Source organism: Cornus florida, unplaced genomic scaffold, assembly GCF_030987335.1.
Source record: "Cornus florida cultivar Cherokee Brave unplaced genomic scaffold, ASM3098733v1 CherokeeBrave_3.0.0_Hap2_Chr02, whole genome shotgun sequence".
Lineage (NCBI taxonomy): Eukaryota > Viridiplantae > Streptophyta > Magnoliopsida > Cornales > Cornaceae > Cornus > Cornus florida.
Window position 1 is genome coordinate 91,950,952 of NW_026775572.1, and position 13,138 is coordinate 91,964,089.

General features: G+C 38.5%; 1 protein-coding gene across 4 annotated transcripts in view; it reads right to left on the bottom strand.

The window, feature by feature from the left end:
* The window catches only part of LOC132295462 (cleavage and polyadenylation specificity factor subunit 3-II), a 65,861-nt gene extending 54,620 nt beyond the window's left edge, over nucleotides 1-11,241 (bottom strand). For 3 of the 4 annotated variants that reach the window (XR_009478480.1, XR_009478479.1, XM_059793736.1), the window contains exons 1-5: nucleotides 11,069-11,241; nucleotides 10,793-10,970; nucleotides 10,610-10,682; nucleotides 7,662-7,779; nucleotides 7,317-7,390 (exon numbers count right to left, since the gene is read on the bottom strand). Coding sequence is in view for 1 of the 4 variants with exons in the window: in XM_059793736.1 (XP_059649719.1) it covers nucleotides 7,317-7,390; nucleotides 7,662-7,779; nucleotides 10,610-10,682; nucleotides 10,793-10,970; nucleotides 11,069-11,093 (468 nt within the window). In the remaining 3 variants the exon portion in view is untranslated. Of the gene's footprint in view, nucleotides 1-7,316; nucleotides 7,391-7,661; nucleotides 7,780-10,609; nucleotides 10,683-10,792; nucleotides 10,971-11,068 lie in introns of those variants that run through there. The other variant, XR_009478481.1, reaches the window with a different exon arrangement.
* Nucleotides 11,242-13,138: the final 1,897 nt, after the last annotated feature.

Genomic DNA, 13,138 nt, shown 5'->3' on the forward strand with positions numbered 1-13,138 from the left:
GGAGATCACCCATCCTGGTACTACTCCCGAGTAAGCACACTTAACTTTGAAGTTCTGATGGGTTCACGACCATCATGGCATTAAAACGCGTTGTGTCATATAAGGTGTTGAACCTACATATAACACTTCACTCTTCCACACCCAGGCGATATGGGAATTGTGAGCACACGTAGCTCGCACCAAAGCCTTGCCTCTCACAGGCCTGGTCCCGCCCACCAAGCCTCATAAGAGCGGTGTTGATCTTGCCACTAAAACACATCACAATCACGACTGCAATCACTATTCGTCTACGCCATTGCAGTCACTATTTTTCTACACCATCGCAATCACAGTTTTGCCCTTAATCGCAACATCTATTGTTCACAACCTCGACTTAGAATCGCATCACATCTACTATGTTCGCACCTCATAGTTGTGGTTTCTGTTCACATCATCCCATTAGTTCAACGCAACCCAAATTGCAGTTCTCGTCCTCTGTTCGCAATCGCATTGTGGGTATCAAATAATACTTGTTGAAGGTTCAATAGCATCGTCTGTATCTCAATTACAATCACAACAGTGTTCGGCATCTTGGCGTTCGCAGTCAGTTCGCAACTTGGTCACAATCAGTTCCCAACTCATCGCAAATCAGTTTGCAATTTGTTCACCAATTGCAACATTGAATAAACCACAAACCCTAACTGCCTTTTGACTTCAATCGCATCATTGAAACAGCAACCAGCAACCATATTGGTTTCACTGCTTGCAGCAATTGCATTGCAACACCGATTTATTGTAATTATGTTCGTCATTGCAGCAATCAGTGAACCCTGATCAGAATCAATTGGAACAATCGTACAGGGACAGCAACCAGTGCATCACAACAGTAATACAGCCAAAAGACTTTCATCTCTCTCGTTTTTTTTCATAATTGGTGTTGTATTTGAGCTCAAAAAATCAACATGAATACAGGAGCACAGAGGGCATACCCTCAGAAAAGGAAAACAAAAACAATACTAAAAACAAGGCCTAATGAAAAAAGCCCATTTCCAGTACAAAAACAAAAAACCAAACTCAACTCTAAGCAATAACATCATTAAGAGTAACCTTCTGAACATCGGTTTGTTTCTTTTTTAGCCAGTAGACAATATCTCTGACTTTTCGCAAACAATACTGTTGTTGTTTTGGTTGCTCTCATTGAATCAGCATTTTTCCAGAATTGCATTCTGTAATACATTAATTGGTTGAGTTGATCCAGAAAAGAAAAAAAGAAAAAAAAAAACAAATTTGGTTGACTTGACAAGATACTGGTTGAATAATTGATATACCATTGCCGTTGCAGTTACTTGATTGATTTATTTTACGATGGCTACTGGTAATATACATTCTCTTCAAGCTTCTTCACTCAATTCCTCTGCAAGTTTGTCCTCTTCAGCTTCTTCAGGTATATCTCGGACCACTTGGGTGTTTGACTCTGGTGCTATGCACCATATGACTAGTGATTTTTCTTTGTTCACATCTATTTTCTCTACTCCTTCGGCTGTTTCAATTTTTGCTGCCAATGGCACTCCTATGTCATTAGCTGGAGTTGGGACTGTTCTCTCTCCTCATTTGTCTCTTCCCGATGTCTATTGTATTCCTCAACTTACTTTGAATTTAATTTCTGTTAGTCAGTTGTTTGATTCTGGGTTTTATGTTTATTTATCTTCAACTGGTTGAGTTGTGCAGGATTCTCGTTCTAAGAAGTCGATTGGGACAGGCCGTAGAGAGGGAGGATTGTATGTGTTAGGGGAGCTTCACGTTCCAGCAATTGCAGGCTTTGCAGCTTCTTCAGTTGACATATCTTCTTTTTGTTTGAGTCCTAAGTTCTTTAATTTTTACTTATGGCATTCTCGTCTTGGACATGTTTCTAGTTCCCATTTTCGGTATTTAGACTCCACTGGTGTTTTGGGGAATTTTCATAGTCATGATATATCTAATTGTAGTGGTTGCAAGCAAACTTGCAAATTTATCTGCTTTGCCCTTTCATAAGAGTTCTACTATTTCTATGGCACCTTTCGATTTAGTTCATTCTGATGTGTGGGGACCTACCCCTATTTCTACTAAAGGAGGGTCCAGATATTATCTATTTTATTGATGATTATAGTCGATATTGTTGGATTTATCTAATGAAACGTTGTTCTGAATTCTTCTCTATCTTTAATGCTTTTCGTTCTATGATCCCCACTCAATTTTCATCTATTATCAAACGCTTTAGATGTGATCTAGGTGGGGAGTATAATTATAGTTCTTTTCTTGATTTGTTGAAATCTGATGGCACTGTTAGGCAATCTTCCTATGTAGAAACTCCTGAGCAAAATGGTGTTGCTGAGCGAAAGAATCGGCACATCATGGAGACTACTCGTTCTCTTCTTTTATCTGGCTTTTGGGGGGAGGCTGTTCTCATAGTAAATAGAATACCAACTATTGTTACCTCTGGTCTTTCACCTTTTGAATGATTATATGGTAAGCCCCCAGATTAATTTTCCTTGCTCGTTCTTCTCCTTAGAGCAGCTCGCACTAAATTATCTGCACATTCTGCTATGTGTGTATTTCTTGGTTATGGTGAAGGCCAAAAGGGGTATCGATGATATGATCCTGTTGCTCACAAGTTGTATGTGTCTCGTCATGTGGAGTTTCTTGAGCATATTCCTTTCTTTTCTATTCCCTCAGGCTCACTAATTTGAGTCAGTCTGATCTCCTGTACATTGATCCCTTTCCTGATGACGTTTTCAGTACGTCTTCTATTGATGATATACCTCTCTCTAATGTTTTTCTTCTGCACCAGCATCTTCTTATGTTGTTCCCCCTATTATTCACACTCACACTCGCAGGAATAAAGCAGTTTCTTCTGCAGGTACATCTCCTCCATCTCTCTTCTCAGTTAGTTTCTGATGACGTGGATCATGTCCCTCCTCGCTATCCTCAGCGCATTCGCGAGTGTCCTGATAGTTTTGGTTTTTCTAATTCTTGTTATTCTGCTTTTTGTATTTTTTTCTTCATTTTTTTTTTTTTTTGGCATCTATTCATTCTCTTTCTGAGCCCGCCTCCTATAAGGAGGCTGTTCTTGATCCTCTTTGGCAACAGGCAATGAATGAAGAGCTCTTTGCTTTGCATAAAACTGGCACATGGGACTTGGTGTTGTTACCCTTTGATAAATGTGCAATTGGATGAAGGTGGGTCTATAAAATCAAGACAGAGTCTAACGGTTCTATTGAGCGATATAAAGCACGTCTGGTTGCAAGAGGATTTACACAAGAATACGGTATTGACTATGAGAGACTTTTGATCCTGTAGCCAAAATGACGATGGTTCGCACATTAATTGCTATTGCTGTTGTTCACCAGTGGGATTTGTCACAACTGGATGTCAAAAATGCCCTTCTGAATGGGGACTTGAATGAAGAAGTTTATGACTCCTCCTCCTGGTCTTTCTCATAGTCCTGATGAGGTGTGCGGACTTAGAAAGACATTGTATGGTCTCAAACAAGCTCCTAGAACTTGGTTTGAGAAGTGATGATCTGTGCTTTGGGTTTTCGTTCTAGAGATCATGATTCTGCTCTTTTTCTTCGCTCCACTTCTGTTGGCCGTATTATTCTTCTTTTGTACTATTCTTCTTCTTCTTTTTTTCTTTTTTTTTTTTTTTGATAAGTTGTACTATTCTTCTTTTGTACGTTGATGACATGATTTTGACTGGTGATGACACAGTAGGCATTGCTCACTTGAAATCTCAATTGCAGCAACAGTTTGACATGAAGGATCTTGGCCCTCTGTGTTATTTTCTTGGTTTTGAAGTATCTTATTCTCCAAAAGGTTATCTTCTCTCTCTGTCTAAGTATGCAGCAGATGTTATTCCAAGAGCTCATCTCACCGATATTCGGACGGTTCGGACTCCCCTCGAGCTTAATGCTCGCTATACTCTTACTGATGGTGTCCCTTTGGCTGATCCTACTTTATATCGAACTGTATTTGGCAATTTAGTATATCTCACCGTCACTCGACCTGATCTTACGTATGATGTTCATATTGTCTTTGTATCATCTCCTATTACCGTTCACTGGGCAGCAGTTCTTCGTATCTTGTGTTACCTTCAGGATACTTTGCACCAAAGTCTGTTGTTTTCTTCTACATGCGTCAAGCTTTTTCTGATGCTAACTGGGCTGGGGATCCCACCGATCGTAAGTCTACAACCAAGGTGATTCTCTAATTTCCTGGAAAAGCAAGAAGCAAATTGTTGCTCATTCTTCTGCTGAAGCTGAGTATCGTGCCATGGCTGCAACAACAGCGGAGATAGTTTAGCTATGGTGGTTGCTTGCTGATTTGGGTATTTCTTTAGCTGCTCCAACTTCTATGTACTATGATAACAAGAGTGCTATTCAGATTGCAGTATTGCACACAATTCTGTCTTTTCGTGAATGCACCAAGCACAACAAGATTGATTGTCATTTCGGGCGCCAACACCTTCAGTTTGGCACTATTTCTCTACCATTTGTCTTCTATGCAGTTGGCTGACTTCTTCACAAAGTCCCACACAATTTTACGTTTTCGATGCTTCTCACTGTCACATCGTGAGTTTGAGGGAGGGTGTTAGAGTAGTGTAAAAACACTTACATGTATATATGTATTTATGTTGGGGTCCTGTTGTAATTAGATATAGGGTTTGTTGCCATTATGTAAATAGGCCTTTCATGTACTGTATATAACCCCCTTTATGTTTTAGGGTTAGAAGAAAATATGTAGAGTGTGAGCTGCGCCTCATACTCTCTGTCTGAGCTCTCTCGCTTTCTCTCTCTATATCTCTATTCTCTTTCTATACAAATCTCCATTTTTACATGGTATCAAAGCTGATCGAAATTGTGAGTGTGGGAAATTGCAGTTGTATCGTTCTTATATAGATCTGTTCAGAGCTCGTGACGGTGGTGAAGTTGTTGCCGTTTTGGTTGTCGACGAGCTCGCCGCCTTCTCTCGTTGAAGCCCAGTTTGGTTGCTCGTGTTGTTGCCGTTTTGGTTGTCGATGAGCTCGCCGCCTTCACTCGTCGTCGCTGCTCGTTTCTTGGTCACCGGTGGCTGTCGCAAGTTGTGTCGCTGCTTGTTGATTCCATCGCTGGCGCTGCGTGCTTGCTGGAGAACTGAGATTTTGCAAAGAAGAACGATGTTTGGCTACAGGGCTCACTATCCCAATCCAAGTTAACATAAACTGGATTTGTTCCGACCCGATTTACTGTTCGACCCGATTTAAGGTCCGGCCTGTTCGACCCGATTTAAGATCTAGGCAAACTCAAATATTTCTTGGGTATTGAGGTTGCTAGATTCAAGGAAAGTATAAGTCTATCTCAAAGGAAATATGTGTTGGACTTGTTAAAAGAAACAGGTATGTTAGGTACTCGCCCTACTAATGCTCCTATGGACCCAAATATAAAATTATTACCTAATTAGGGTGATTTATTTGACGATCATAGCAGATATCGACGTCTAGTTGGGAAATTAATTTATCTCACTGTCACCCGACCTGACATTTCATATGCAATTAGTGTTGTAAGTCAGTTCATGAGTGCTCCTAGAGTACCACATTGGAATGCTATTCTTCGAATTATTCGATATCTCAAACAAGCTCCAGGTTTTGGATTCCTATATAAACCTAATGGTCATCTCAATGTGACAGGTTTCACAGATGTTGACTGGGCTGGTTCTCCCTCAGATGGGAAATCGACTACAGGCTATTGTACATTTGTTGGTGGAAATCTTGTTACATGGAAAAGTAAAAAGCAAACAGTTGTCGCACGGTCTAGCGCTGAAGCAGAGTACAGGTTGATGGCCCATACCTCTAGTGAGTTAACATGGATACAACATTTTCTTGAAGAACTTGGGTTAATAGTCAAGACTCCAATTCCACTGTTCTGTGATAACCAAGCAACAATTCACATCGCATCCAATCCAGTGTTTCATGAAAGAACCAAGCACATTGAAGTTGATTGTCACTTCACTCGAGAGAAAATATTGAGTGGAAACATTTCTACTCCATTCGTGAAGTCTGAAGATTAATTAGTTAATATGTTTACTAAGGCTCTTGGTCATAATAGGTTAAAAACAATTTGTTCCAAGCTGGGATTATATGATATATATTCTCTAGCTTGAGGGGGAGTGTTAAAACACTTCTATGTATATATGTATTTATGCTGGGGTCCTATTGTAATTAGATATAGGGTTTGTGGCCATTATGTAAATTGGCCTTTCTTGTATTGTATATAACCCCCTTTATGTTTTAGGGTTAGAAGAAAATATGTAAAGTGTGAGCTGCGCCTCATACTCTCTGTCTGAGCTCTCTCGCTCTCTCTCTCTCTCTCTATCTCTATTCTCTTTCTATACAAATCTCCATTTTTACAAGTAGGATTATTTTATTATTGAGGGTAGTATTGTCATTTTCTCAGTATATTAGTTTAGGGCTTATAATATATATTCTATTGTACTCTTTTGTAATATACAATTTTGCAATACAGAACAGAATTTTTCTTCTCCGAGCAATACTAGCAGGGCCTACCAACCCATCTATGACATCATCAATAATGACATCCAGCCCACGAGGGGCCTACCATCACGGTGCACCCCTAATCAATGCTTTATTGGACGAAAAACTAGCCTAAATGTTTAAAAGTTAAGCATCATTTAATGTCAATTATTTTGAAAGCAGAATTATTTCAATCGAACGAACTTTTTTTACAATAGCACAATCTGTCCGTACTGATATATTGTTTCAGCAAGATTACTCGACTCAAGGTCTGCTGATCATCTAACCCAAGCTTTATCGGACGAAAAACTCAAGCCAATACCAATCCAAAAGAACCCAAGTATTTCGTGGAACAAATGGACAGCACTCAAGATGTTACTTTCACACACATGAATTTAATTGTGATCTCAAGTTTTTTGAGATTTTGAGCTAGAAGATCGCCAAAGTTTGTTGCTAACTAGCAAGCATTTTGATTTATTATATTCAAAGGTATAGAAAATGAAACAGATGCTAATCAATAAATGTGATAAACAATTGAAAAACACAGCTTCTGGTTGAAAGATTCATGAGTTAGAAGTTCGCAACAACTATGGAACTAGGAGGCATGACTCAGAAAAAGGTTATACTTGGTGACAAAGAGAAAAATTTCGAGAACACAGAAAATATTAGCAAATGACAAATGTGAATCAACTATATAAACAGGTGTAAAAGAAATAATAAAAATAAGGACCATCATCATCAAATTTGGATGTGCACATAGCATCTGCTGAAGAGATGAAGTTCAGAAACCTTACATGCCCTGCATAATAGGCACGGATCTGAAGGTCCTTATCAACCTGCACAGTCTGCTTTAGATCCACAGCCGTAACTGCCATGATAATATCAAAATTAAAATAATATAGTTGAACTAAAAGAGAAACAAAAGGATGGAAAAACTCTTAAAAGGGCACGGTTGCAGCGGCACGGTTGCTACATTTATACATGCATGCGTGTATCAATGAAGCCAACTTTTATATACTCAAAGAGGTTTCCAATCAACTTATTCTATACACTTCTTTTACAATGAAGTTCCTACAGAAAGTACTCATCAAATCCAACTCCAGTTGTTGAAGCTTGAATAAGAAAGGAAGTCCATATACCTTTCTTCATACAGTCCACAATATTCTGGTAACTGAATTGTTCCTGCTCTCCCCTTCTATCAACCATCACTTTCCGATAATCTTCTAACATCAATGGGCCCAAAGCTTTTGTTGGATACTGCAATAGAATTATACTCAATCAATGCATCAAAACATGGATTCGCCAACGATCAATCTGAACGTTCAAATTCAACTTAATGTTAGGTCAATGGGACTTATGTTGTCTAATTTCGTACAAAACTAAGTGCATATTTTAATTTTGCTTTTGCTTATGATTTCAAAAGTTAGTTGAGTTACCTTTGACCGAGGGAAAATTAATAAACTAAAAGCTTTTCAAGGGCGCAAAAGTAACTTCAACTCTCAAAATTGAGGACTCGCTAAATTTTTTTTTTTTTTTTTTTTTGATAAGTAAAAAATTCAATAAAAGCGTTCAGAAGGGAACGCATCCCTCAAAAAACAGCACAAGGCCAAATAGGGCCTCTAAACCCTCAACAAATCCAAAAACTCTACAAGCTAATCCAAGGATTTACAATAATTAAATTGTATTGCATGATTTAATCTTCAAAAAAATTATTCTGGAGTGCGAAATTTTGTTTCTATTTCAAAAACCCTAGAGGAACTAGAACATGGGAATTCGATCAATTGAATGATCACTTGAAGCCCACTATCAAATAGAACTAGACTTCAACTGCTCAAACCCCACAAGAAAAGGAATTCTTACTTGTCAAAAAAAAAAAAAAAGTTTCCAGAAAGATTTTAACTCTGTTAATAACCCTAATCTGTTTCAACCTCCAAGATCTATATGAAAAGACCTTATGTTTTCAGGAAAACATATGAAAGCATATACAAAACATGGATAGAGATCATATAGAACTGTAAGGCTTACTTGAGTGCATTCTACCAATCTATTTGTGAGATTTTGTTTATTTCACTCATCATCCAATCATATTGTTTGGAAGCGTGTCATTGCATGCCACTATGGGGAAGGAAATAGAGGGTGGCAGTCTAGGGAGGTGAGATCGCCAGCAGGTATGGGTTCTTGGAAACTCATCCAGAAAGGATGGGATGAGTTTTCCAAATGTATCCGGTTTAGATGTCCGCTTTTGGGAGGATCATTGGTGTGGGGACTTTGCTTTGGCTCATAGGTTTCCTTGACTTTTCAGAATTTCCGTGAACAAGCATGCTATGGTTGCTGACCATTATCGGCTTGATGATGGGAGGGTGACTTGGGATGTGCAGTTTCGTAGAGAGTTCCATGATTGGGAGCTCATGGAGGTCATAGACTTCCTTGGTTTGATTTGTAGCCAAGTGGTGGAGGGCGTGGGTATGGATGAGATGGTGTGGGTGGGTACCTCAAGTGGGGTGTTCGAGGTTAGGTCCTTTTACCTCAAGGACTCTCCAGGTCCCACCTTCCCTTGGAAAGCTATTTGGAGGACTAGAGCCCCTTTAAAGGTGGCTTTCTTCACTTGGTTTGTTGCTCTTGGTAGCCTCCTCACTCTCGACAACCACAGAAGGAGAAGTCAAATAGTAGTGAATTGGTGTTGCATGTGTAAGAAGTCGGGAGAATCTGTGAACCATCTTTTGCTGCATTGCCCTGTGGCAAGGGATGTATAATCTATGTTCTTGGTTGCTTTTGATGTGCATTGGATTGTTTTACAATCCACTGTAGATATGTTAGAGACTTGAAAAGAGTGTGCAGTGGAGAGCCAAATCAGAGATGCTTGGAGGGCCACTTCCCTTTTTTTATGGTGGGCTTTGTGGCATGAGAGAAATAGGAGATCCTTCGAGAACGAGGAATCCGTTATTTGGTCTCTCAAACTTAACATACTGTCTTCTCTTTTTTATTGGGTTAATGGGGTTTGGAATTTTTTGATAGTTTGTAATTATAGCGTCGCCATGGGCGTCTTTTGTTCTTGGGAGCACTCACCTCTTGAGCGCTCCAAAGAACAAAAGACGCCCCATGGCAACGCTATAATTTCAAACTATCAAAAAATTCCTCTTGAGCGCCTTTAATGAAATTTTACTTATCAAAAAAAAATCCACACATATAGATGGTGAGTGTGTTTTAAGTGGTGATCATCAATTATCCTAGAGCTACAAGATTTCAACACCACAAGCAAATTCCACGTAACAACCAAAGACTTAGACGTGACTAGCATGTAGATCCAAACAGGAATTGAAGAGCCAATAGCATAATAAATGAGTTTACTGACAACAGCAAACTTTGAGAAGAACGTCTAGCATGAGCCTGGTAACTAGGGGATTCTTGGGTAAGATTCTCGCAACTTAGGTTTGTAACCTTTCTTCACATAGTGGATTTGATCTATCTAAATTAGGTCCCGTGGTTCTTCCCCTATGTGGTTTCCCATGTAAAAATCGGCGTTCGTGTGTAAATGTTTTATGCTTTATATATCTGCACTTTGCCTATTTTTACATGCTCAATATGTTAACTGAAATTCGAAATTTGGTAAAAGTTAGTTTAAGTTTAAAATTTTGTTAAAGTAGTGATTGCATTTCAAAACTTATTCACCTCCCCCTCTAGGTTTAGTTTAGGCCTTCACTTAATCTGACTATTAGAGCCCGGCTCTTCATCTACAAAGTTTTTTAAATCCTTTTACCAATTTGAAAGGTCAAATTGTCTATTAAATAATTTATAAGTAAGAAGGACATAAGATTACAAAATTGCATCCTAATAAAATCGAAAGTCTGAACTATAATTTATTAATGCTAAACGCTTATCCAAATAATTTCTAATCAGAGTCATATGGGTATATTTAAATTTTTAAGAATTGTTTTATATAAAACACAAAAAAATGACAACAAATTCTATCAAAAGCATAGCTCTAAAAATCAAGTTCCGAACTTAAGAAAATAAAAAATAATAATAATAATAAGTAAAATCAGCAGTTGATGTGACACTGAGTTAGCATACTACACAGAGAAATTACCGTCATGTATATTGGCCCGCGATACCCACAAACTTCAGTAAAATAGGGAAGAGCCCCAATATGATCCAAATGACTGCACATTTGTACTCATATTAGTTCACGTTTAATTAATTAAAAAAGCAATAACAAAAATATAGATGTACAATCTCATGTAGAGAGAGAAAAAAAAGGGGATTTATATACAAATGGGTGATGATGATACAGGTTAGAGCGTTATCGAAGTCCCCGGATTTAGAGATGAGAGAGAAATCAGGGTATCGACGATGATCGAGATAACCCATATGCATCCCACAATCGAACAAGATCCTCTTCCCGTTTATCGACACAACCACACAGCTCTTCCCCACTTCTTGCCCTGCACCTGACCCAGCCAAACCAATAGATATTAGTGTAAATAACCTCAAGAGAACCCACCCCTTTATATATATAGAGGGGGGGTAAGACTACGTGTCTGATTACCTAGAACGAGACATTCAATGGCCATGTCTGTGCGTGTAAACTTGAGAGAAACAGACGAAGTGAAGTATAGCGAGAGAGAGAGACGCCAGAGACAGAAAAGAGAGGGAACATAAGCGTATCAGAAGTTTTTAGGAAGAAGAGATTCCCGTTTGACTTTAGAATTTTGCAAATAACCCAACTATGAGAGTCTAGAAGCCCAGAAAATCATTACCAAGCTTATATGTGAAATACTGCAATGGGTTGCAAAGGTTGGGCAAACCCAAGCCCAGCCCAATTTTGCATGCACTTGGGCAATGTTTTTTTTTTACAATTACGGTTGGTTGGAATGGATTGAAGAAAACTAAATCCAAAACTTAATTAGGGTTGTATTCGAATTGAAGTACTAGCAATTCGAACCTAAATTCTAATATTATTTTTAAAAATTGTGATAGCTAATAACCAATACTTCTGATCCGACCGAATTGTCTTCTTTCTTGACGTCTTCCAATTCATAATATCAGCATACCATGGTGGAGTCTCCTTTTGAAGTTGAAATAGCTGCTCATCTGAGAATGAATTATGCAATGGAAGAGTGTTTTCTGGCCCAAGATATGCATACTTCAAATGAGAGGGTAACGGCTTCAGCTCTAGCTCTGGTGGAAACTCCAAAGATGGCGTAGGTGGTTCACTTGGCAATGATGGAAGTGGCTCAATAGGAATCTTCCATGGTGGAATGTTGTGCATACTGGCTATATCAAGCATGACACTCACATCTTCAATACTTTTCTCAACATCAAATGTCTCGGCATCAGGGTAACATAGGCATGCTTCCGGTGGATCTTTTGTTAAAGCAAATGGAGTCATCTCTTCAACACATTCTTCTATGGCATCGACAAAAAAATAATCATTATTGTCTGAAGGGCATGAAAAATATTTAAGCGAACCTTCATATTGCCAAAAGATAAGTCCATGACGCCAATCCTACAATTTATGCATGCATTTTTTGTCACAAGGAAAGGACGACAAAGGATCATTGGAATGTGCCTCTTTGGCTCTGGAACTAACTCGGTATCTAGCACAATAAAATCCACCAAGAAGTAGAATTTATCTACTTTGATGATCACATCTTCGATGATCCCACAAGGCTGCTTGGTTGACCTATCCGCCAATTGGAGAATAATTGAAATAGATTTCAATTATCCTAATTGTTAAACCAAGAGGGGGGTGAATTGGTTAAACCTTTGCTTTATAAAACTTTCTCAAAACAACTAAACAAGCATTCAAAGAACAAATAACACAAGGTTTACAAGGAAACCCTCTTAACTAGGGAAAACCTTGGTTCTTGGCCTCAACCAATAAGCAATCCACTACTAGCTGTATGTATCTTGTTACACACTTATCTGTCTCACTCTCTACACACACCCAAGCACAAGAATAGATACTAGTTTTCTCAACCAATACACACACTAGTACACCACAGTGCATACAAGCACTCCCCCTGTCCTAAGCAACCATGCTTGGACCAAATAAGCTCTCATAGCTCACCACACATACCATTACAGATGTAGATTAATTCAAGAAGGTCTTTACAATAATAAGAATAAGCTGGACAACTTTGAAATCCAATATACTGCCTCAAAACCTTACACAGTCTTCTTTCACCAGCACCTTACACAGTCTTCTTTCACTGTTGTACTCATGTTCATAGCTTTGCATAATCAAACATAGCATGAGTATATCACAAAGTTTAGTCATAGTCCTTGTTTCAGCACAAAGCAACTTTAGCCTTAGGGTTTGAATACTCAAAATCAAAGCATACCATATTTCTGTCACAAGCTCAACTTTAACAATCTTGATTCACTAAAATATACTTGTTAGCAGCATAAATCATCATGAAATTGCTAAGTATAATCAAACAGCACTTGAATCCAAGATTAATTCAGAAAAACAAGCTTAACTAGTAATCACACTGTCCAAATTCATTTTCAGCATATTTTTAACACAAACACAGTCTGAGCAAATGTAAATAGTTGAATTATACCTGTGTCAACCTTCAGAATAGACCATAGCTGCTTGAAACAAGATTTCACT